Source organism: Alosa sapidissima, chromosome 6 (genome assembly GCF_018492685.1).
Source record: "Alosa sapidissima isolate fAloSap1 chromosome 6, fAloSap1.pri, whole genome shotgun sequence".
NCBI lineage: Eukaryota > Metazoa > Chordata > Actinopteri > Clupeiformes > Clupeidae > Alosa > Alosa sapidissima.
The window spans coordinates 31,510,810-31,536,914 of NC_055962.1; the positions used below are offsets into that span (position 1 = coordinate 31,510,810).

The 26,105-nt window shown below is 41.0% G+C and overlaps 2 protein-coding genes across 3 annotated transcripts; one reads left to right on the forward strand and one right to left on the reverse strand.

Moving 5' to 3' along the window:
• The first annotated feature begins 281 nt into the window (after nt 1-281).
• On the forward strand, nt 282-9,461 carry LOC121711306 (zinc finger protein 501-like). The gene is made up of 3 exons (XM_042094782.1): nt 282-893; nt 1,039-1,320; nt 8,271-9,461. Exons 1-3 carry the CDS (start codon nt 884-886, stop codon nt 9,275-9,277), a joined length of 1,299 nt encoding a protein of 432 aa, XP_041950716.1. The 5' UTR covers nt 282-883; the 3' UTR covers nt 9,278-9,461.
• Nucleotides 9,462-11,096: 1,635 nt separating this feature from the next.
• On the reverse strand, nt 11,097-24,263 carry LOC121711312. 2 transcript variants are annotated; one of them, XM_042094793.1, is made up of 6 exons: nt 23,855-24,263; nt 23,398-23,721; nt 22,855-23,148; nt 21,940-22,106; nt 12,351-12,447; nt 11,097-11,527 (listed from the first exon to the last, which is right to left on the reverse strand). In XM_042094793.1, the coding sequence occupies exons 1-6, from the start codon at nt 24,039-24,041 to the stop codon at nt 11,490-11,492; spliced, it is 1,107 nt and encodes a 368-aa protein (XP_041950727.1). In that variant the 5' UTR covers nt 24,042-24,263; the 3' UTR covers nt 11,097-11,489. The 2 variants fall into 2 exon arrangements, with proteins under 2 accessions (XP_041950727.1, XP_041950726.1); XM_042094792.1 differs by lacking the exons at nt 11,097-11,527; nt 12,351-12,447 and adding an exon at nt 21,445-21,672 and having other exon boundaries at nt 21,843-22,106; nt 23,855-24,257.
• Nucleotides 24,264-26,105: the final 1,842 nt, after the last annotated feature.

Genomic DNA, 26,105 nt, shown 5'->3' on the forward strand with positions numbered 1-26,105 from the left:
TATCACGTTTTTTTGTGGGTGGGAGAAAATAGACACAATTCCTTTAAAAACCCCTATTTTGAGAACCATGCCATAATTACTGCCATAAGCTGTCTGTTATGACGCATGCGTTTTTGTATAAATAATTGTTTCTTGACGAGTGTTGTCTCAGACTCTTAGGCCTAGCCTACTTAAAGACACAGAATGTGCAAATGTGCTTCACCTCGAAGCTAGATTTTCAAATCATTGTTTATCAACGTTAGACTAATCATAATGCACCAGAAGAGTAGGCAGGCTATTTTTTATAATCCATTTTAGCCTACTCAACTTATTTTTGATTGAGGACGGCCTGACGTCTGTAAGTCGCTTTAATTAATGTGTCAGCCAATTTAAGTCAGTTTAGCCTACACATCATACGAATTGAATTAGACTAGCCTTGTCTAGATCTGTGGAACACGAGGATTTTCTAATGATCTTGTTAACAGGTGACATTATTTTGTTCTCATACAGTTAGCATATTTAACGCGATCCTATTAGAACATGCAACACAAGCATCAACTTCTCATTAAAGCTGGCATAGTATATAATTCAAGTACAATGAGGCAATGACTCATCTTTTTGTCATTAATAAGCAGCTAAATTTGTTTCAAATTGCACGATGACAAACGTGAGACCCACTAAGAAAAGCGGAAAGCCTGTCGAAGTGGAACCTCCTACCGGCGAACTCGGGGGAGCTCGTCCCATTGGTTTGGATGGGCACTGGAACGCAGTTGGATGGTAAAAGTCCTTGCAGCTGATTGGCTACGATTAAATCCAGGAAGCTGATGGGATATTTTTTATAGTCTATGGATAGAAGAGAAGAAGCATGGTTTGCTGAACGTAGTGAGACTTTTGTAAAACACTGATGACAGAAGGTAAGCTACACCTGTGTAGGTCACTAATAAAAGTCTACATACTTAAGTGTGTAATGCATCCGTAAATATATTTGTTTTGTACACGTATTCACTACATTATCTTTCCATTGAGGGGAAGTTTGACTGGATTTCTTTTGCAAAACAGACCTGAAGTCTGCAATGGCAGGATTTACTGAATCATCATCACAACTGCTGTTATCAGCTGAGGAGATAAAACAAGAAGAATTTGACGATTTTCTACAAGACTATCTGTTTGGATCTCAGACAGTAGAAAACCCCAGGCTAAAACATGGCTGTTGCAGGCCTGAGACTGAAATGTGCACGTCATCAACCTTTACCTGTAAAGAAGAAAAACACTCGCCTATGGAAACTAAACAAGAGGAAGTGTCTGATTTAAGAGGATATGGTCATGACACTTCTCCTGCAAGTAAGTTGCTGTGAAGTAAGTTGTCTGTGAACTTTTTGAACAAAAGTAAATGAAACTGCAATTGTTTAGCCTACTTTATATATTTACAACATCTGAATTGTGTGTGTGTGTGTGTGTGTGTGTGTGTGTGTGTGTGTGTGTGTGTGTGTGTGTGTGTGTGTGTGTGTGTGTGTGTGGGGGGGGGGGGTGCTTTAATCAAGAAAGGATACTATTTACAGTCTGTGGCGTGATAAACTTAACACTGTGATTATAACACTGTGAAGAGGAAGTTATCTTCGGAAAAACCCCTAATTGTCAACTGCCCCCAGTGAAGATTCACAATTCAGAAATCAATCAAGTCCCAGCTTATAAATATTTGGGTGTCATGATGGATGAACATTTTTATGGACCCCTCAGAGATTTATCTGCAAAAAGATTATTTTCCCCGTAGATTGATATCCTTTGGAGCTATAGTAGCCAAATCATTGTGAATCAGTGAATCAGCGATTGAGTATCATGCTCTATTGTAGCACAGCTTGGGTGAGTAGCAATAGTAGTTAAAACAAAGTTGTATGATCAAATTAAAATTTGTTCAAAGATTATCAGACTAACTGTCGCTGACTGACCATAACATTGTATCATATCGTATTATGCCTCCATGCTGGTGGTAGCTGGGGTCAGAGGAATATGGTTGTTTGTACGTACTTGTACTTGTGCTTGTCCTGATCTTGTGAACACAGTAACTCAAGTACGTGGCCTACGTCTCAAGGCACATGCTCTAAATTTGATGCAAATGCTCAATTGGAGGTCAGAAGTCAAAATTCAAGGTCACTTTGACCATGAACATCCAATTCTTGTGAACGCTATATGCCTTGAAACATGTGCTCCAAATTTAGTATGGCCTACTTGGTCTGATTTTACAGGTCAGATGTTACAAAGTTGATCAAATCAATTTTCCAGACCAATGTCATCCAGGCACTTTCCTTTAGACCTTACAACCTGCTCCAGTGAAATATTTGGAATTCTGCCTGTGCAAAATTCTGACGAATGTTGATCAAGAACTTAAAAGTAGAATGAATTTTACACAGATGAGATGAGCATAGCTATCGCGCAAGTTTTATTCAAATTAGAAAGTATTTCTGGGTAAGCTGTGAAGCTATGAGTCTCAGCCATGCAGCTGGGAGGAATGAACGACACAGGCATCCTCCACGGCTGATTCCAGTTCATAATGGAGGAATATACTTTCTTCAGAAGTGTAGCCGTGAAAACTTAATGGGAATTGTCGTTGATTAGGTTCATGTCACATACAAATGGTAAGTTAAAACATCTTAACGTTAGTTACGTTACCTAACTTAATTGTATGTTAAATGAAGTCATTAAAAGAACACTTTGTTCATCTAATTGGTTGATTTGGCCCGTCGACAACCAACAAAGTTAGTGATAGACAGATGGTTTATCCAATCAGCTAACCAGTATTTCCGCCCCTTCCCAAAAGTTCTTCAATGAAAAGTTCCCAGATGGATATGCGGAGTCAGGTTACCGGGGACCACTGGTGGCCACAAGGTATCCCAAGTGGTCCACGAGCAGACATGGTAAAGTATAATATAGATGAGTTGTTTGCAATATTGAACCAACTTGTATTAAAATCCAAACAGTTCTGCAACATGCCTATGTAAGCTACGCCAGTTTAAATCATATGAATCCTCTGATACAATAAGCAGGGTGTAAAGACAATAAGCAAGGCGGTTCAGTGAGTAGGCCTGTTGTGTAATCTACTGTTGAAGTAGGTCTACTCTTTGTTTAGCTAGGTAGTCCGTGAGTTTTTATTTTATTTTTTTATTTATTTTTTATTTGGTTAAGTGGTCCTTGGTCCTTGGAATTTGTGAGGCTGTAATTTGGCCTGCCAACTGGGGAAGAAACAGCTTTTTCTGGAAGGGCCACATCCACAATCCTCCCCTTGTAATAGGTCTCTAACCTTGATGTTAAAATATCAAAGAGCTGAGGCAGGTTGAAGGCCTTGGTCCTCTGTAGAATTTTGTCTTTGAGGACACGCATTGCTGCCTCTGCAAAATTGTTGGTGTTGTGCCCTCTGGTGAATACATTTTTGCGGGAATAGTGGGAAAATATTAACACTGAAAGTATGCAATCACATTAGCACTCTGATCATATAAGTTTCTGTCCTAACTGGTTTAAAGGCTACGCCCTATTTGTCAAAGTCTACAACACACTTGTGGGCAGCCGTGGCCCACTGGTTAGCACTCTGGACTTGTAACCGGAGGGTTGCAGGTTCGAGCCCCGACCAGTGGGCCGCGGCTGAAGTGCCCTTGAGCAAGGCACTTAACCCCTCACTGCTCCCCGAGCGCCGCCGTTGTAGCAGGCAGCTCACTGCGCCGGGATTAGTGTGTGCTTCACCTCACTGTGTGTTCACTGTGTGCTGTTTGTGTTTCACTAATTCACCGATTGGGTTAAATGCAGAGACCAAATTTCCCTCACGGGATCAAAAAAGTATATATACTTATATACTATACTAACCTGACTGCCACCGGAGTCTCTTTTGCATTCATGTAAATGCTGTCCACCTCTTTAACATTTTTGGAGTAAAGCATGTTCTTGACTATAGAGAACAGTGTCTGCCTGTCCCCTTTGTCCACACCACTCTCCTTACTCCACAACCACCTCCAAAACGCTTGGAGCAGATGGAATGAGCACAGGAGAAGGGTGGCATCAGGGTAGACCCGTCTCAAAGCTCCCCTTTCTGCCCTACAATCATCAGTCACAAAGACCTGGGCCCCTGCCTGTCCCCTGCCAGCAAAGGCCTTTTCTCCTGCAATGTTTCTGAGGAGCTCCAGCCCCTCAAAAATTGTCTCCTCGGTTTGGCAGAGGAGAATGCTAAGTGGCAGACCGCACTGCACAGCTGTGGGTCAAGAGCAGGAACACCCTACAGCTCTCCCTGTCCATGTTCCCTGAAGAGTCCATAAAACACAGCTCCCCACTGTGTTTTAGGTCTTTTCATCAAGGGAGAGCATAATTATAACAACTAGAGAAGTGCCTTTGGAAGACGTTTCCATGACGGTGTCTAATTATGACCGCCGCGCAGCGAAGCGGCGGTCATATAGGTTTAGTCAGATTTTTTTTTCTTTCTTTTTTTTCTTTTTCGCATGCCCAAATTTTCGTCAATGATTCCCGGGACACTGAAAGACCGGGGTACACAAAACTTGGTGGGCATGTAACCCCACATGGATAGCATGGAACCATCGTTTTTCGTTTTGATCTGTAGCCCCCCCCGCTGGACTGGACCCCCCGAAAGGAGGGTAGGGCAGACACAGTTTTCTGTGAATATCTCGAAAACCGTAGGGTTTAGGAGGCCCATTTTTTTGTATGTTGATCTCAAGGGGCCATGTCAACCCATTCCATAACCACTCATTTCATGTATGGCGCCACCTAGTTAAACACAAAAAAGTAAAAATGAGGTGTTGTAATTGAAGGTATCTGTGACCTAACATAGTCAAAACTGCACGAAATTGGAAGTGTAGGATCATTATGACACGCTCTGAATGCACGCCAAGTTTTGTGGAATTCCGTTCATGGGGGGCCACACAATAAATTAATTTATGTTACTATACACCAACTGGCCTGTAGGTGGCCGGAGACAGTTTTCTGTGAATATCTCGAGAACCGTAGGGCCTAGGAGGTCCACCTTTTTTATGTATGTTGGTCTTAAGGGGGCATGTCAACCCATCCCATTACCACTTATTTCATGTATAGCGCCACCTAGTTAAAAATTAAAAAGCAAAAAATTAGGTGTTTTCATCACAATATCTCTGGCTGACGAGGTCAAAACTGCACGAAATTAAAAGTGTAGGATCATTATGACACCCTCCGAATGCATGCCAAGTTTTGTGTACTTTCGTTCATGGGGGGCCTTACAATAAAATAATTTATGTGTACATTTAGTGACGTACACCAACAAGGATTCCCGGGACACTGAAAAACCGACACTGAAAAACCGAACGCCGCGTCATGCGGAAGTTAATCTAAACTGGGCATAGACAGTAAAAGAAATGGACGAACAGACTCCGTCGTTTTCAATGGGAGGGCACTGAGTCAAATAGAATGATTTTTCAGTTGGTCCCCCCAGTACTGCGCAGACTCACACTTAACTTCGTGACGTTAGCCATCGAACTGAATCTTGTAACTCATATGATAGATACACAGAAATTCTTCTCACACTTCCTTCGCCTTCAAAGTCATCAAAGTTAAACATTTATTTATGTATTATTATTATTAACATCATCCTCACCAAGTCATGTTAATGTTGAAGCTACCATACATGATCATCTTCAAAAACAGTCATGCTAAAACAAAACCAAAAAGTTATAGCCTTGAAGCTAATCTTCTTTCCACTTTTCCGACCTACGGTCAATCCATCGAAAACCTCTGAAATGATTAGTGCCGTTTTTAAAAAAAAATAGGTTTACTTATTTTATTATTATTAGGTTGCCTCTGTGTAATGCTTTACCTTAACATACGGTCGTGTATGCTAGGTTTTGCTTATGAGTTACTGTCATAGACCGTAAGGTGGACTGAGCTTCTTATCCAAACAATACGGTTATCTCCCTACGGCGCGAAAGAGAGATTACGTCAAAGCTAGCTTCCCTCCAACCGAACAAGCTAACCATTCTTCTTACGGGTAACCAACGTTACGGGCGAGGTAGTGGAGTCTGTTTTGCCTTTGTAGTGTTTATGTGGATTACAAAGAAGCTACAATATCGGCACAGGATATATGTTATATTACATTACATTACATTACATTTAGCAGACACTTCTTGACCAAAGTGACTTACATATGTCAGCTATATTGCAAGGGATCACATTGTCCCCGGAGCAACTTGGGGTTAAGTGCCTTGCTCAAGGGCACAACGGTGGAAGCCGGGAATTGAACCGACAACTTTCAGGCTACTGCACGCTAGCCCAGCTCCTTAACCACTACACTACCACCGCCATATGAAGTTATGGTATTTCAAAATAATCCTAGAATGAATGGGCTTCTATGGGAGTTAGCAGAGAGGTGGTCCTTCCAGCCTACGTCGATTCTTCTACTTCCGGGAATTCGCCTGCCCCCTTGAAACTGGGTTGGAAAAACTATAGACGCGTCCCGCGTTTTGCTCCCATAGTAACGAATTACGTTGCTCTATCTTGCTAGTAATCAAGGATCTTTGTTATAACATAACAGCGATGGCTTATTCGAAGACGATCTGCATGGATATATAACCACCCAGAGTGATAATGTTAATTAATTGTATGAGAATTTTTATTAGTTATCCATTGCTATATTAGGCTGTTATGCTAGCTCAGCCTTTAAATATGCTGTTATTTTGGTCATGTGGACTTGATTAAACGGGTAAAAATAATTCATAAACTGCTATTCTTACATGACTGAAGCAGTAGCCTAGGTTCAACAGTGGTGTTTGAGGTTGCTGTGTTAAGTTGTTGTTGTGTGTGATCGCTAAACAATTCATAGGATCAAATTATTTTTGCCATGTTTAAAATACTGCATTTTTTCCCTTCATAGCCTATCTCTTGCAATTCATTTTTGGATGACTGTAGATAGTTGTAGGCTATTTTAGCCTACGTCTTTGTAGACAGTAGCCTAGGCTACACCATTAGGCCATCTTGAGAATAAAAGACTTCACAGCTGCTAACGATCATCCTCCACAACCATGAGGATAGGTAGGCTAAACGGTCGTTCGTCGCCTTTTTGCTTCTTATTGTAAAACCAACTGTTAGGGCCTACACAAGTGGTCGGCATCCCGATCAATATTTGATATTAAAGTTTCAATTTTGAAGCTATTTGTAACTATGTGTAGCCTATGCAACCCAACTGTTGTAGGCTTGCCTACCACTCTGCAGTGCCTTGCTTACCATTCTTGCCTACCACTGTAGTTGTAAACAAACGGTGACGTAACATTAGAACGGAGGTGCAAAACCTTAATATACTTATACTTATGTAAAGATATTGCATGTAGATGTTAGGCTACTAAATTTTCAGGTGATCAATGCACAAACCAAACCGGGAAACGGACAAATATCAATGTTTCCTTCTTTGCACGGGGTGTCTGTAGATCGGTGTGCATAGCATTAATTCCTGCAGGCCTGTGGCCATGCATGCGCCCTTAAAATAGCATCTGAATTTGTGCCACTGAATTTAGACCAGGAGGTTCCTGGTCTGTGGCGGAATTGTTTTCTGAAACTGCAAAATATCAACAGGGAATGTTTGCGCCGGAACATGCCCCCTCTTTTCGCTGAACCGCCCCTGTGGCCGCAATTGAATTTCCTAATTTACGGACCTGTGGAGGGAAATTCCAATATGCGCCGACTGCAAAATAGGAAAGACAAAAGCGTGAGTATACAAAGTCAATTGCGCTGGAGTGCAAGATAGAGCCCTTTATGTCACTTACTGCACCTAACCAACCGCTAGCTGTCTGTGTCCTGAAATACAAAAACAAATGGGCAAACCTAGCCCATAAAAACATAACAAACTGTTACAGCTAATCACAGACGAGATGCGCGTTTAGGAGAGTTTCAATTGCACGGGAGCAGCACGGGAGGGAGGGGGAGGAAGTAGCGAGCTAGCTCTTTTTTGTTTGAAAGTCAACAGAAGTGACGTTATCCAGCATCGCTTAGAGCACCTTTAATTCCAAAGGCCAAGGGAACTTTATCTTTCTTTTTAGTCAACTTTAGCATGGGTTCAAATACTTATGAGCCTCATGTGTGTGTGTGTGTGTGTGTGTGTATGTAATGACATCTAATATGGCAGTGTTGTTATCCAATCAGATTTGCTTGTGACTCAGAAGACCTGAACACATATTTATTCTTGGTTGACTTGGACTTTGAGTATTTTGGGACTTGCACATCAGATACAGGAAAAAGGGAAAGGATGTTTCTTAAAATTCCTTTTTCTAATATTATAGGAGACGTTCAAAGGATCCAGTGTAACAGAAGAGGGAACACTGAGTCAAAGAGGAACAGGGAGAGACGTCACAAGCCAGCCCAGCACCAGAGGACTTCAGGCAAGAAATCGCGGCAGCCATCGCACACCAGGGAGAAACCGCATAACTGCCCCCAATGTTCCAAAACATTTGCTCTACCCTCCGCTCTTAGAGCTCATCAACAAATCCACACAGATGAAAAGCCCTTTCAGTGCAGCATATGTGGGAAATGTTTTAAGAGAGACTCGCATGTCATTCTGCATCAGCGCACCCACACTGGAGAGAAGCCACACAAGTGTTCTTATTGCGGGAAGGCCTTCAGTCAAGTCCCCAATCTCAACAGACACGAGCGGACCCATACCGGGGAAAAGCCGTATCAGTGCACGGTGTGTGGGAAGGGTTTCGCGTGTAGTGGGGACTTGGGCAAACATCGGCTTACTCATAACAAAAACCAGTGTGATACATGTGGGGAGAGCTTTAGGAGCTATTTATCTCTCCGCGTCCACGAGGTCACACATACTGGCGAGAAGCGATTTCATTGTTCTCAGTGCGGAGCGGGCTTTGAGCGGAGTAACGGTCTCAAAAGACACCAGTGGATCCACACTGGGAAAAAGCCGTACTCGTGTGCTACGTGTGGACAGCAGTGCAGGAGTAAATCGGAACTCGCTGCCCACGAGGGCAAACACACTGGCGCGAGCCTTTTCAAATGCTCGACGTGCGCAAAGGGTTTCGGGACCAAGGCACACCTCATGACTCACCAGAGGGTCCACACTGGGGAAAAGCCTTATCTGTGCACCACGTGTGGGAGGGGGTTCAGTTACAGCTCAAACCTGGCTATGCACCAGGTGACGCACACAGGAGAAAAGCCTTACCAGTGTTGTTACTGTGGAAGGGGCTTTACTCAAATTGGTAATCGCAACAAACATCAGAGAAAAAGATGTGTCCAATCCACTCAGCTCTCCACTCACAAGAAGATGGGTAGAAAATAGGCTTGTCCTAATCCCTCAACTGTATGAATTGAGATTTAGAATAAAATAAGTGTTTCATGTTAAATGCAGGGATGCAGTAAATTTGGCATGCATTATTGTTTATCTTTTTTGAAAAGATGTTTTGATTTTGTTTGTCTTTTTCATGAGGTATTTTGTTTTTCCAAAATAAATTCTCTTTACTTCATGGCTGGATTTTTCTCTTTTTCAGTCAGGCCAAGATAATCCACCAAAAATTTTTTTTTAATTTTTTTTTTACAAATAACCACGAGGAGGGCACTGCATATTAGAAAACAATACAATCACTCACACATAGTTTAACATACTTAAATAAATACATGAATTTATGAATGCCCTTTCAGTTCACACCTGAACCCCACCTGTGCCCCTCTGTGGAGTTCCTATAGGTTGAGCTATGGCCATTCCCACCTGAGGACCAGGAGTGTAAACAGTGCTCATTCACATGGAATGTCTTCCCACTGCTTTGTATTTGTCGCTTGCATTCCAAATGCTCCTGAAGATGGTTTGTTTGAATCTAGGAAGGTGATGGTTCAGGCATAAAGCATTAGGAGAAAAGTAAGGTTTATTCTCTCTCTCACTCTCTCTCACACTCTCTCACACACACTTTGCCTTCAATACTCTTGGGTTTTGTATACATGCCGAAGCTAATAGGATAGCATTTCTGACACCCCCCACCAAAAGAGAGAAAAACACCTCAAAGGCCTCAAAAACCAGAATCAGTATCAAAACAAAACAAGAACTTGTCCCTTCCCACATCACATTGGCACTCAAGTTTGCATTCCAAGAGCTCCTGCAGCTGATTGGCTGATAGGTGTGAATCCAGGAAGTTAATTGGTCAATAAGGATAGTCAATGTACTTCACTCGATTATCTCAAAAAATAAAAGCTGTATATGTGCACTACATGTTGGAAGAGTTTCAATTGTATATTCAATCTTTACTCACATCAGGGCACTCACACAGCATAAAAACCTCACACATGTTCCCAGGGTGGGACCTTTAAAGCCCCCCTTTTTATCTTAAAATAATGTTTCCAAAATCATGATTGACATTATGTATCATCATGAATCATGATGATACATAAACTCTTATCGCTTGTAAAACATAAACTCTTATCGCTTGTAAAACAGCCACAGGAAGCTTGGTGTTCAGGTATAGACACAGCCCCCCCCTCCAATCGAAATAGAAAACAGCTGCTATGCTACAGGAATTCAGAGCTCTTTCTAGGAAAGACTGCTGTCTATGCATTCTCTCTATATTGTATCAGAGTTATATATCTAAGTCATATTTTGTTGCAAAAGATGTATATTTACTTAGTTTATTATTGCTCTTCTCGACTGTGGGGGGACCCTGAGAGCAAATCTTTAGTGCTGCTTTAACTACAAGTGTAATATCAAGGTACATGAGACCATACAAGACAAAGACATCCCATCAGCTGATCACAGCAAAAGGGCTTCCCTGCACCCCCTACTGTAATCCTTTATGTAGTGTATTGTTTCTGTGCAAAACACCTTGCTATCAGAGTTACAGTGGCATCTCACTGTAACACTGGTCCTTAAATACCAACGATGGTTACAAATCTTGACTATTTGACGGCAGAATATGTTGAACTACAGTATACCCTTGGGGAAATTTTAGTTGGCTTAATAAAGATCCTGAGAAAAGTAATTCAAACTTAGTGAAAATGTGATAAAATCAACATGTGATACAAAATGATAAGAAATCACTTACCAGCAAAAATGCTGCCAAATTCAGTTTATTACAAAAAGTACTTGTTAATAGGTCATACACAAACCAATAAATATATATACAGATAGATAGATACTTTATTGATCCCCAAGGGATATACATACATAGATTCAGTAATTTAGCTAACATATTCATCCGAAGCAACTTACAACAAGGGGAACTATCAAGCTACAGTGTGATGAGGACAGGACATGTGAGTGCAGCAATAAGTACTACATAGAATAAAGAGATCAAATTCTGCAGATGGATCCATCGCCACCTGGGAGAATAAGGAGAAGGGCAGCTTTGGGTTGCACTCTGTGCATACAAAAATGCGCTATAATATAAAAGTGACTTGACTTGAATTGTCCAGGGCAGATTTCTCCCCTGATGAAGGAATACACATTAAGCATGTAGAAATACCATAGACTGGGTCTGGAGAGAGTGCGTCATCCTGAGAGCACCATGTTAATTCAGCACCTGCAGCTCAATGGCTGGGGATGCCTCTGTGAAATGACAGAAATTATCAATAAATTTACCATTTTACATAATTTACATCATTATTACATTTACAGTACATATAATATAAATAATAATCAAAATATAATATGCAGGTCACTTAAACCAAACCATGGCTTCTATTAAATCTAGCAATATAAAGAGTATATCAGTCAATTTGTGACTTATGAACTGGTATTTGTTCAAATCAAGTTAACCTATCTGTCAGCCTCATGGTGTGAGTGAGTGTGTGTGTGTGTTTGCAGGTTTGAGTCAGATTACTTTGAAATGTAATTACTGTCTACAGATTACATGGCAATTTTTGTAATCAGTAACATAATCAATTGGATTACCCAAAACATGTAACGTAATCTGATTACTTTAGGATTAGCTTTTTACATAACTAACACAAGACATACACAATCTTATTTTCCACTGTATTTAATTCAAATTGTGGCGATATTGCCAAGTACTGAATGCATTTTTTACGAACGCGGTCTATTGGTCAACGTCGACGGCTCCTCCATTTTCGGTTTTGGTTTGAACCTTTTTCTTGTCAAGAAACTACACAGGCAATTGGATGATAATGATATCTAGTGGACAAAGGAATTGGCTGCTTGTCAAATTAAAACATTAGCTAGGCTATTATAAAAACGTTGCATTGTTTGCCTGATAAAATGTAATTAAGTAATCCCCAACAATGTAACTACAGTATAAACCAAATACACTTTGGGGGCAGCTGTGGCCTACTGGTTAGCGCTTCGGACTTGTAATCCAGATTACATGTAATCCATTACTACCCAACCCTGTGTGTTTGTGTGCCACTCTCACCTCTACTTGTTTGCTTCCTCCTCCTCATTAAATGAACAGTTCCAATGAGTCCAGGTACAATCAGCACCATGAAGAAGATACTGAGTCTGATGGGGATCTTTATGGAAAACACACACTCTGGGGTTGTGGCAGCTCCTGGTCCTCTTGTCACCACTTGTGCTCTTACTGGTTTCACTACAAAAGTTTCAGAAGAGTGAAATTCCGGTGTGTCAAGTGTCTTGAAACATTCAGTTGCTTCCAGTAGCAGCAACTGGAATCCATGCATTTCCACTGAATTATTTTTTGAAATCTGACCCCTTATCATACCTGTTCGTTCGTACTTGTCGCTCAACTTATCATGACTAAATTCAAGATGGCATCGAACGGTAAAATTCCTTAAGGTACTGTCTGTATAAATCGTCTTGTAAATAATCTACCAGTGCTTTTTCAAAGTTCTCCATGTCTCGTTTTAAATGTCAAGGCCCTCGGAAGTCTACCAATGAAGTATGGAGCTACTTTGAGCCTCGTAAATGGTGTAAAACAGTGATTTATTTGCATGGCTAGGCCAATGCCCGAGGCACCACAACGAAACACTGTTGGTAGCATTGGCTAACTAGCGGCAGATTTCTGAGTGCAGGGGACAAGCCGAGGTGAGCTATGAGACATACGTTCACACTCGGTATCATGTTTCAACACACTTTAGGTCAATATCACACCGGAATTCTCCTTTAAGACTCACCTTTTACTTGTAACAGGTTGGGACCCATTAAAAAAACTACACTGTCACTTTAAATCAAACTGCCACTCTAAACTGAACTTAACCACCCAGTGCAATTGGTGCATGCTAAGCCATGTGCAGAGCCTCAACTCACTCTCTTTTTGAAGTGTGCTTGTTTGTGTTTACATTTGTGATACTGATGCATAATGTTTACAGTGGCATTGGCACCCAGGCTAATACAGGACTACATTTGAGAACATTTAAGACATAATCACTGACCTCGTGCAATGATGGTGTAATCAACAGAAGTCTGAACCTGCCCTCCTGCAGTCAGCTGGCAGGTCCACGTCCATTGAGTGTGAACGGAGTTTGGATCTCTGAGCTGCACAGTCAGTGTGGTGGAACAGGGAGATTCTTTGCTGATCTGGAGGTGGGTGGTGTTCTGGAGCTCAACCCCTCCCTCATCCACCCAGCTCAGATGGACGGTTCTGTTGTAAACTACAGTCTCACAGTCATAATGCGTGTGCAGGAGACAGTGAAGGGTCACTTTACTGCCAACATCTGTGTCAGTCCCTCTTGAGGTAACTACAAAAAATGAAAACAAAACAGAAATATCTTGATTGGTAACACTTTACTTGACAGTATCGACATAAGAGTGACATGACAATGTCATGAACACATGACGCTGTCATGACACATGAACCCTAACCTCTAACCCTAATAGTTAGGGAAAGTTAGGCTTTTTTTTCGCCAATCTGCAAAAAAAATTCTTACCAATAGCTTTTTTTACTATGTGTTCCTATAGGTGTCTAGTAACACCTCCCAATTTATCCAAGCCAAATCCTCGGGGAAACACCTGGAGAGCCCATCAAGTTTGGGGTGCCAAGAGGGAAAGTGAGAAAATAATGAACACATTTTGTTGACAGATATTAGCTTTTGAGATGTCTAACTAGGGGGTTTTAGGGGTGCTGAATCTATCCCAGCCATTAGTTTTGAGTAAAAATGACTCCAAGTCCATAACAAAACAAAACTTTCTTAATCAGTTTAAAATTTAACAAACCTCATCCCTCAACTCCCCTGCACTTCCTCACTCCTGTTATCTTCTGGCTGGCTGATGTTCTGGCAAGAGTTACCATGACAGTTCCAACAAGCAGAAATACACTTGACTCCTTGCTTTTTACAGCAGCACCTGAGAGTGTCACAGACACCTGCACAGTTGCAGCTGACAAACTTCAGAAGGTAGTCTGGTGCAATGGGATCTGGTGTGACTGGTGCATAATCATGTTCTCCTTGTTTCTATCCACACTCAAGGACATCTAGTGATGGATTTTGTAGCAGTAGCCAATCTCTAATCTGGAGATATGCCCACAGAGAGTGCTATGCTGCACCTCCTGTAGTCGGAGGTAGTTTCTAAGGCTTGACACTAGTTATGTTGTCCTCATGAGTTTTACATGTTGCTCGCTGTCCACCCACAACGTTGGACACTCTTTTCTCTATCTATCTATCTCTCTCTCTCTCTCTCTCTCTCTCACACACACACATTTATGCACATTGACTCTCTCACAAACACATTCACAACCACTCACACACACATCTATGCACATTGATCCTACTATAATCCTAACCCCAACCCTGTGTTTCATGTGGATGTGTTTCTGTGTGTCTGTATGTATCTGTATGTTGATGTGTGTGGGTTTAGCATGGAGAATGTACAGATGTAAACGGTAAGAGGATATTCAACTTGAAGGAAGAAAGCATGAAGAATGTTTGTGACCAATGAAAGACTAGGCGTTGCAGATAGGCCCTGTTCCATTTAGGAGAAAGAAGATATCAATATGATGATCACAAGTCATAGCAACATGTATGTTATTTGCGGGTAAGAAGATTTCCAAAGAGCGCTGAGTCACATATGAAACTGAGACTGAGTATGAAAGGTTAGCAATGCAGCTGAACAAACAAGATCCTCCACAACTTTCTTTATTAAAGGTTAGCGATTCAACTGAACATGCAAGACCCTCCATGACTTTCTTTGGGTGTATGGCTTGTTGACTACCCCCCGCCCCAACATGAAGGTAAAAATATTTCATTGTCAAATTGGATCCTGAAGTCAACAATTTCTTTCTTTTTCCTGTGTGTGTAGAGACAAAGGGGTCTCATTTAAATAATGGGCAGAGCTGTGTGTGACTATGCTGATGCACTAAAGCCATCGTGTGGTGTGTGTCAGTACTAAGCTAATGTACTAAAGCCATTGTGTGGTGTGTGTGACTATCCTGATGCACTAAAGCCATAGTGTGGTGTGTGTCAGTACTAAGCTGATGTACTAAAGTCATCGTGTGGTGTGTGTAATCAGGGTGCGATTTGTGTAAAAACCAGAGGGGGGATGATTTTGAATAAATTTGTAACCCCCCCCAAAAAAAAATGAACGAACGATTCATAGCCTAGTAATGTCATGGCTAATAATACCCTATATTATTTTGGCCACCTTTGTAACATTTTAGTTTTAGTTTACCGTGGTGTATGACTTTAAACAGCGAGTGTGCTTGGTATGATGATCAGCTCCTCTAATGCAGGGTAGGACTACGTTTTGACAAGCATACAAATTCACCTTGTTTTTGCCCCATCTGAAATGACTACTCTACTTTTGCTGCCTCCATCCTTTCTGTATTTGTTGTGTAAAAAAACATTGTATATGATGGCACTGAAGTCTTAAGTTAGTGAATTGGCTAACAGTGTTAGTTGGTAACCAAATAGCCTACACATTGCGCTACACGCTGCGTAGGCTACGTGCATTCTCTCTCCTGCTGATTTGCGTTCAGTAGCCAAGTGCGTAATATTGCAAAAGTTGAAAAAATAAATGTGTTTATTGTAGCCTACAGAAAATAAATAGCCTATCATACTGTCAGTTAATTGCCTACAGTGCAGTGAAGAGTTTGGAGAGTAAAGTTATAGGGCAACTTGAAGTTTTATGAAAATAATTTACGAACCAGAACATAAAGACCATGAAGCTTCTATTTCTTGCAGCTGTTAAAACACCCGCTAGATAGTTTAAATACCCACCAACATTCGTTTTTGCAGTACAGATTATTTCTAAAAGTTATTTGTCTACTAGGCCTAGCCTACTGGCTGATTTATCAAACGAGTGCTTTCTCGTTCGTCCTCCGCAAACTACAGGTGTTTCGGTAGAGAGCCATTGAATAAGCGATGCCAAGCAATTTCTGTAACACTTTTTGTGACATTCAGCAAATATATCCTCATTACAGTGCATGAAAATGCACTGTACTGTTCTTCCTAGGCAACTTATTCTTCTTATTATTATTCCGCTTACCACTTTTTCCGTACGCTATTTCTCTTGAACAGTTTAACTTAGAAACTTCATTCAAACTGTGTTACGTAGGTCTTCAAACAGATCGGGTTGGTATGACTTTTCAACTTTGAAACTTTTATACTTTTTAAACTATTAAAGAAAAACTTTTTAAAAATCCCCATAGACTTAACATTGCCGATTGCCGTGACATCATAATAAGGCCGTTAAGCAATTAGAATCCTATGGCAGGTGTTCAGGCCACCTGCAGCCTCAGGCTTTAAGCATACAATCTGGGTCAATTAAGAATACACATCCTATTCAACTGTTTCCTCTGCCCAAAACTGTTTCAAAATAAAAGTCCTCACTACAATAATCCACTGTTAAACAATGTAACCCATTAAACTACTGAACTTTTTACATTCAACTTTTAAACGGTCTACTTTTAAACTATCATTAAACTATCTATCTATTAAACTAGCTGTCTATCAACAACTTTTAAACTATCTACATTCAACTTTTAAACTTTTAAACTATATACATTCACTAGCTGTCTATCAACAACTTTTAACTTGTCATCAACTATGTCAACACTTTTCATCAACTATGACTCCTACCCACTGTAGCTAGTTAGCATGGTTAGCAAAGTTAGCATGTTAGCATTGCTAGCATTGTTAACATTTTTAACAAAACTGCTAAAAATGATTAGCTAGGTTAGCTAAAGTAACATGGTTAGCATAGTTAGCATGTTAGCATGTTAACATGCTAGTTAGCATAGTTAGCATAACTGCTAAAAATGATTAGCTAAGTAACATGGTTAGCATAGTTAGTTAGCATGTTTAGCAAAACTGCTAGAAAATGTTAGTTAAGTTAGCTAAGTAGCATGGTTAGCATGTTAGCATTAGCTAAGTAACATGGCTAGCATAGTTAGTTAGCATGTTTAGCAAAACTGCTAGAAAATGTTAGTTAAGTTAGCTAAGTAGCATGGTTAGCATGTTAGCATTGCTAGCACTGCTATAAAACATTAGCTAAGTAGCATGGTTAGCAGAACTAAAAATCTTAACATAACTGCTAGTAAACATTAGAGCCATTCCAACTTTCAGTTATCACCATTAAACTATTTGAATATCAACATTCATTAAACTGCTAGAAAACGTTAGCTAAGTAGCATGGTTAGCAGGTTAGCATTGCTAGCACTGCTATAAAACATTAGCTAAGTAGCATGGTTAGCATAGTTAAAAATCTTAGCATAACTGCTAGCAAACATTAGAGCCATTCCAACTTTCAGTTATCGTCAAATATCTACCTATACACAGCCATTAAACTATTTGAATATCAACATTCATTCAACTTCCAGTCTGTCAACAACTTTTAAACTATTTACCTTCAACTTTTAAACGGTCTACTTTTAAACTATCATTAAACTATCTATTAAACTAGCTGTCTATCAACAACTTTTAAACTATCTACTGTCTATCAACAACTTTTAAACTATCTACATTCAGCTTTTAAACAGTCTACTTTTAAACTATCAACTTTTATTAAGCTATGCAACCACCATGTCTATCCTAGCATCACCGTAGTAACCATCTCTGTATTATCTGTTTTAACTATACATGATATTTTACATCACAACTTTAGCATTTTCATGCACTGGTAATTCCTTGGAATTGCATTTCTAGTTTAATGTAAGTTCCTTCGGACAATAGGCCTACGTTCTACTCTACGTGCAGTTGTCCTCCATCTCAGTTGCATCAGTTTTCTAATTTTGAAGGTTCTAAAACATTATTATGCTTCACTGAATCCTTCTCGTTTTCTTTCATTTGTCCAGCTAACTTTTCCATTGAAACTAGCCATTTATGATGGATTACACACTCGACATTCTGAAATGTCCTGCACGATCAAGGCCAAATTAAGTTATCACGCAGCCACTGTGTCAGCAGCATGAGTGCTGACGGTGACGGTGCGTTTCTGATGTCAGATTATTATGTAGGCTAGCCTACTAGACTGTTCTCACGTTGCAGCGCTTTACTTATATGAATTAGCATTAATCAATATGAGGGGCAGAGGGGGATAAATGTTGTCCCCACCGGGGATAAAAATAATTTAGCAGAGGTAGGGATAGGAAAACCAGAGGGGGGGAAATCCTCACCATCCCCCCCTACAAATCGCACCCTGTGTGTAATTCTACTATAGCCATCGTGTGTGGGAGTATTGACCAATGTTTCATCTTAGGATCTTACTCTTGGTATTAAATTAGCAGATAGAGTTTGTCACATTATTAAATTAACTTTACTTCGACTTCAGACATTAGCATTGTATTGTGTCGTAAAAGTTTTTTTTTTTAACAAGCCTGAAAGAGTAACCTATATATGTGTTTGGACATGAGACGCCATAATATTAAGACAGATTTCTTCAGTGTCATGAGTAATCAGACTTACTGTGAAGAACTGAGTGGTAGATGAACACGTCATCTTTGCTCTTATTTCCCTTTGCATACTGCCGGCAGGTGTAGAATCCAGCATCCTCAGTGGTGACATTAGCAATGCAGAGAGAGCAGTTAGAGAGCAGACTCAGTCTCTCAGACCTGTGTGAGTTGTCTGGTCTGATGTTGCCGTGGGCAACTTCTTCAGTAAAAACATTTCCATTCCTGCTGAAGATCCACGTAGTTGATGAACAGTTTGGGTAATGTAACTGCACATTATTACATGGTAGAGTGGCAGCCCCTCCTGCATTGGAGAACACAGATAGGAGGTCTCCTCTGGTACCTGTAAAGGAAAAATGTGTCAAATTAGTTTTTAAGAAGCTTAAATAAAACTTACATTATAAATTATAAACACACTCTTATTTACACACATTGTAGACATTATGGGACATGAAGATGGCAATGCACTGAATTGTATCAATGGCAATGACAACGGCTATTTAGAAGCATATTATTTTAAGTCATTTAAACATTTTAACATTTAGGTACTTGCAACACACCTTCAACACTGGTAGCTATCCTCACCTTGTAGCACCAGTAGCTGCAGCACAGTCAGTAGTAGTCTCACTGTTGGGTTGTGCAGCTTTGCCATTTGCCACCTCTGATCTCTGAGCTGGTGTGTGTCTGCTCTGAGCCTCACATAGGGGGTGATGATACTAAATGTGCCTCGAACACTTACATCACTTCCTGTTGTAACACACGCTACATACTGACACCTGTAAGTTTTTCCATCTCTGTTTGTGACTTTTCTCACACAGCCCTGCTGAAAAAACAGCCTGACCAGCTTAAGGTTTGGTGGTTGACCAGCTTGTTTAACCGCCTGACCAGCTTAAGGTTTGGTGGTTGACCAGCTAGAACAGCAAAACACTTGCGAAAACATACCTTCAGCTGGTTAGTTTACAATGGTAATTTAGCTTGTTTTGTTTGTCATACCACCTCAAGCTGGTGCTGCTGGTCTTACATTGCTGGCCATGTTAATGCAATGAACTGCAAACCTTTCAAGTCACTGCACTCTTTCAACTTTTCCAATCATTTAAACACAAACTTATTCTACAGCTGTGATAAATCAGCCGTGATATATGGTTTCAGTTCATCTCTCATAAATGTGGTGGTAGAGTTTCTTTTTTTAAGTATATTTTTTGCCTTTTATTCAGATAGGACAGTGAAGATAGACAGGAAGCGAGTGGGAGAGAGAGAGAGATGGGGTAGGGTTGGGAAATAACCGCATGTCAGATCCAAACCTGGGTCCCCGTGGGCACTTGGACCCGTGCATGGTATGGGCACTATAGCCTGTTGCACCACAGCGCCCCTGTAGTGGTAGAGTTTCTGTTAAGTACTAAACAACATGTCCTCATGCTGTTGGGGTCTGACACCTCCTACACAACTGATGCTTTCTCACCGCACTGCCCCAAAATAGACACGTTTACAGAACCGGTCAGTTCAGAAGGTTTTTGACTTAGACTAAGAAACCACCAAGCAAGCCACAGTGTAAGCGTGACTTTGAATGTATGTTCATGTGAGTGCATGCATGTGTCTGTTTGCATGTGTTTTGTATAATTCTGAGTTTGTCAAAAACTAAAAGAAATGATGCAACACAGTTTTTGTATACACACCAGTGTTGCGCGGTCCGTCCTAAATTGAGCGGTCACCCGCGGTTACGAGTCATAACAATGACTCATATCATTAAAGGGACACCAGGCAAGCTTGATGCTTTTTCTCTAAAAAACTCCCCCTCGCTCGGTCTGAAGCTCTTTTCCTTTTCTTTGCATCTTCCGTCAAGGGTTTTCGCTGCTTCTTCACTGGCTCTGCCATTATACACATGTTTGCAACAATCACTAGAGTTTCGTTAGCCTGCCTCTGTGCTGTATGCAGGATGTAAACAGATCCTGCTTCGGTCGGCGGGTAGGATACACCGAACTTGCAAGTGGGATATTCTTCTTACAGGCAATAGGGGCGGGCGAGAGAGTCTTCATTCGCCCTGTAATGAGTCATTTAACCATATACCAACTTACGAAGATGATTAATTAACATGAAAACGTTGCCTGGTGTCCCTTTAATATTTTAATGATATTTGGGTCATTTGCGGGCGGGTCAGTTAAAATTAATGAAATATATGAAAAAAACGAATTTGGTTAAATAAAGATACAGTTAAATGCCACTGAATTCAGTTTATTGTAAAAAAAAAGTGCCTACTTGCTCCAAGGTCATACATATACAAACAAAACACCCCCAAAAACGCCCAAAAATCATACACAGTAATAGTACAAAGAATTACAGCTTTGGTTTTGCATGTTAAGTCCATCAGTCAGACGCCTGTCTTCCAACTAGAGGCCAGGTGGGGTATTGCACCCAAGCAGAGTTATTTTAGGCAGGAACTTCTGAAATAGCAACAACTCAACAAAGCTCAGGTGTTTGTGGTAGCTGCCTGACAAATGTCTGATTTTAGATATTATTTAACCAAAGATGATATAATGTCAAAGTATATACTTTATATGCCTGGTGACATATTATAGGTGACATATTATATCAGATAATACATGTCATTTTCACTTTATCATGTGGTCAGTGGTCACTGCACAAATAAACTATAAACACAGATCAAATCAATACATTCTGAACTTGCATGATGAGGAAGCAGATGGATCCATCACCACCCTGGGGAATCAGGAGAGGGGCAGCTTTGTCCAGGACAGATCTCTCACCTGATGGATGAATACACATGAAGCATGTAGCAGGGATATTCTAGTCTGGATCTGGATCTGGAGAGAGTGTAACAGGGACGTCCTCCTGACAGCACCATGTTAATTCAGCACCTGCAGCTCAATGGCTGGAGAAGCCTCTGTGAAATGACAAACAGTATGAATAATATTAGTACATCACTAATATGAACAAACCACTGAAGCTGAATCTGACACTATGTACATCTGAAATATAACATGTAGGTCACTCAAACCATCGGTCAGCAACATGGTGTATGTGTGTGTGTGTGTGTGTGTGTGTCACTCTCACCTCTACTTGTCTGCTTTCTCCTTCTCACTAAATGAACAGTTCCAATGAGTCCAGGTACAATCAGCACCATGGAGAAGATGCTGAGTCTGATGAAAACCTCTACGGAAAACATACACACACACACGGGGGCCGTGGTAGCTCCTGCTGGTAGTGGTGGTGGTGCTGCTGCTGTTGTTGCCTCTGGTGGAGGTGCTGCTGCTGCTGCTGATGAAAGTGGTGATGGTGCTGGTCTTCTCGTCACCGCTGTGGTTCGTGCTGGTTTTACTGCAAGGGTGTAAGAAGAGTGAAGTCTGGTAGGCAATACTGTGCTGGATTTCATACCATACATGTACATAGATAGCATTTGTTTAAAGGGGCTATGACTATGCTAAATTGTCCTGATGTGGGACACCTACGCTCCAGTGGGTGTGGCTCTTCCCCAAACTAATGCATGTCAGTGAAATTATGGGAAAGCAAAAGCTGTAGGGTTATCAAAATTGGATGTGGATTTAACGTGTTGCCTTTACATTGTAGCCTAATACACTCTAAGTCCAAAAAGAAACAAATGTCCCACATTAGGGCAGTCCACCTCTATGTGTAGACTTGAAATAGTCTTGAAATAGACTTGAAATAGTCTTGAAATAGACTTGAAATAGTCTCTGGAAATAGTCCCATTATGTCTGTGGCATAACTCTTCCCCGTCTTTCCACCTCAAGCTGTATGTGGTGAGCACTGTGGTAGCTACAGTACACATTGGTGGTGGTTAGTGAGGCTCCTGCTTCACTGTTTTGCTTTGGGTGCCTTGATAGAGCGCTAAGTTGGTGTTACTGAAGTTAGCCTACTAGCATGCTTCTTCCTTTTGGACAATAAAATTCACTTTCACTTGGTGCATGCCAAGCCATGAGTGTGTTGATTCAGTCTATGTTTAAGGGTGTGATTGCTTATGTTTACATTTGAGAAAATAATGTCCAATGTTGCCTGTACAAGTATTTGTAGTATAATATCAGAGAACATCTGAGACATAATCTCTGACCTGGTTCATCGATAGTGTAGGTGGCAGAGGTCTGAACTTGCCCTCCTGCAGTCAGCTGGCATGTCCAAGTCCTTGGAGTGAGAGTAGGACTTAGAGCTCTGAGCTTCCCAGTCAGTGTGGTGTACGAGGGGAATTTTTGTCTGACCTGGAGGTCGTCTGTGTTCTGCAGGTCAAGGCCTGCCTCGTCCACCCAGCTCAGAAGTGTGTTTGTGTTATAAACTAAACTCTGAAAGTTTTCATAGGTGTGCAGGTGGCAGTCCAGGGTCACCTCACTGCCTGACTCTTTCTTAGTAACTATAAAACACACAAAAATGTACAACAGAAATGTCTTATTTGACATAATGTAAACAATTAGCTGTGGAGACATATATTATTTAATATTTGTAGTCTATTCATCTGTAATATATCCATGGATAGACATAATATAGACATAAACATGGTAAAACACAAATAGCTATCCAAAATACAATGCTATTATAATGCTATTTCTAACTCTAGAGACAAATATACATTTTTTTCAGTGACATGAGTGACCACACTTACTGTGAATAACTGAGTGGTAGACTTGCGCATCCTCTCTGCTTTTATTGCCTTTTTCATACTGCTGACAGGTGTAGAGTCCAGCATCCTCACTGGTGACATTCGTGATGTGGAGAGAGCAGTTACGAAGCAGACTCAGTCTCTCAGATCTGCGGGTGATCCCTGGTCGGACCCTTCCAAATTTGACTTCCTCCACAGTAACCTTATTCTTGTTGTAGGTCCATGTAGTTGATGAACAGCGTGGGAATAAGATCATCACATTATTACATGGCAGAGTGACAGCTCCTCCTGCACTGGAGAACACAGAGATGAAGTCTCCTCTGGTACCTGCGAAGGGATGAGAATAGGAATGAAAAATATTAAATCAAGGGTAATGACATCGGCAGGCAGATTATTTTATGTCAACCATCTTAAATACTTTGAAACATCCTCTCAACAGTTGTAGCTCTCATGGTCTCACCTTGCAGTAGCAGCAGCACAGTCAGCAGTAGTCCCACTGTTGGGTTGTGCAGCTTTGCCATTTCCTCTGATCTCTGAGCTGGTGTGTCTCTGCTATGAGCCTCACAAAGGGTGTTACGACGATTTATCTGTCCAATGCCCATCACACACACACACACACACACACACCACTTCCTCAAGTGCATCATCGTTAGTGACCCTCTCTTAATGCTGTTCTGACTGCATGATGCTTCTTGTCTGACATGCACATCCTAAGTATCTCCTCTGGTTATCATCCTTGTTGGCACAGTCGTCAGATGCAATGTACTGCAAACCCTTACAAAACCTGTACACCCCTGCAATGTATTAATCATTTAAACATTAACAAGCCTCATTCATGTCCCAGGTACCACACTGTGATAAAGCGTATACGCACAATATGGGGCTGTGGTTTCAGTGCACCTCTCACCTATAGAGTTAGTGGTAGAGTTTCTGTTAACTAAATGTTCTCATGCGGTTCTGGTCTGACACCTTCTACACTGCAAATGCTTTCTCACACCTCAGCCCCAAAATAGACATGTCTGCAGTGCACAGATCAGTTCAGAAGGTTTTTGACCCGAACATTAATGAAACCACCAAGCAAGGTGGTGTAGGGGGGCTGTGGCATAGTGCATAATACATGCCTGCCTTTTAGTGGGCATGTGCATGATGTGTCTCAATTCATGTTTTGTAACATTCATAGAGTTAGTTAAAGATAAATGATATTATATTATATAGCCTAATATAAATATATTATATACATACTAACACATAATATGTTAAAATCTTTCTATCTCAGGTCACCCACCTACAGTACACTGATCTCAAGACCAGCTGACCTTTGACCCCTTGGACCATCCGGCTCCTTTTCCCAAAATATAACAGTGTCCTGAGGGACGTTCACGCCGACACCATCTGTAGGTGCAAACTGAGCAAAGTTTTTTTTTATATTCTTTGGTACTTTTTGTATCAATGGAGTACCAGGACAATGAAGAGCGACAGGAAACAAGTGGGAGAGAGAGAGATATAGGGCGGGATCGGGAAATGACCCATGGTGGACACAAACAAATCCCTGTGGGCACCTAGACTCAGGTTGATACGTATGCTCTATAGCCAGCTGCACCACAGTGCCCCCTGTCAGTATGCTCCTGGACATACCCCTTAATTTAATTAAAAATTGAATATGTTGACTATATTCATGACATATAAAGTAAACTATTTCAAGCCTTTTTTGTTTGAATTTTGATGATTACGGGCTTACAGTTCATAAACAAAACAGGTATAAAAAGTAATGTCAACCTTCAGAAAAAATAAGTCAATACGTTATAAGTCAATTCATGCATGTTATGTTGGGGCTCCTTGAACACGATTTACTCCATCAATGCGGTATGGGGTACTTTTGTGGTACTTTTGATCCTGCTGGAGAAGGAAATCAAAATCTCCATAAAGTTTGTCAGCAGAGGCATGAAGTGCTCTAAAATCTCCTGGTAGGCGGCTGCATTGACTCTGGACTTGATACAGTAAAAGACAGTGGACACCAGCAGATGCACCCCAAACATCACACTGGACTATAAGCAACTTGGCGGCTGTGCCTCTCCGCTCTTCCTCCAGACGCTGGGACATAGCTTTCAAAATGAAATTCAAAATTGCTCCCATCTGAGAAGAGGACCTCGGACCACTGAGCAATGGTCCAGTTCTTTCTATCCTTAGCCCAGGTACGACGCTTCTTACACTGTCTCTGGTTCAGGGGTGGCTTGACAATGGGAATGCAACACTTGTAGCCCATTTCCTGGACACGTTTGTGTGTAGTGGCTCTTGATGCACTGGCCCCAGCCTCTGTCCACTCCTTGTGAAGCTCCCCCAAGTTGTTAAATTGTCTTCACTTCACAATCCTCTGACTGGGAGATTTAAGGCTCAGGAAACCTTTACAGGTGTTTTGAGTAAATTAAGATCTTCTCAGGTTGACATTTCTGTTGTAGGAACTTTTAATTCTGATATAGCTTTAATTCTTGAAATAGGTTACTTCATATGTAATGAATATATGTAGTAAAAAAAATGATCACTTTTTGAATTAAATTAGGGCGTAAAAATGAATATACTGCTTGAGGCTTTCGGCATCTACTGTATGGATTTCATCATCATCTGGGTGACCAAACATCAGTCCTTGACCAACATCAATACTGAAGGGCTCAGAGTAGCCGACGACTCATCCCCCATCATGATGTGGTACCAAT

Excerpts from the sequence above, each read along its gene's own strand:
- LOC121711312 (XM_042094793.1), bottom strand. The coding sequence starts at position 24,041 with ATGATGCACTTGAGGAAGTGGTGTGTGTGTGTGTGTGTGTGTGTGATG. Across the intron at positions 23,149-23,397 it reads CTACCACTCAGTTATTCACA|TTACTAAGAAAGAGTCAGGC; the intron begins GTAAGTGTGGTC and ends TGTGTTTTATAG. Across the intron at positions 12,448-21,939 it reads TGTGTATGTTTTCCGTAGAG|ATCCCCATCAGACTCAGTAT; the intron begins GTTTTCATCAGA and ends TTTTCCATAAAG.
- LOC121711306 (XM_042094782.1), top strand. Across the intron at positions 1,321-8,270 it reads TCATGACACTTCTCCTGCAA|GAGACGTTCAAAGGATCCAG; the intron begins GTAAGTTGCTGT and ends CTAATATTATAG.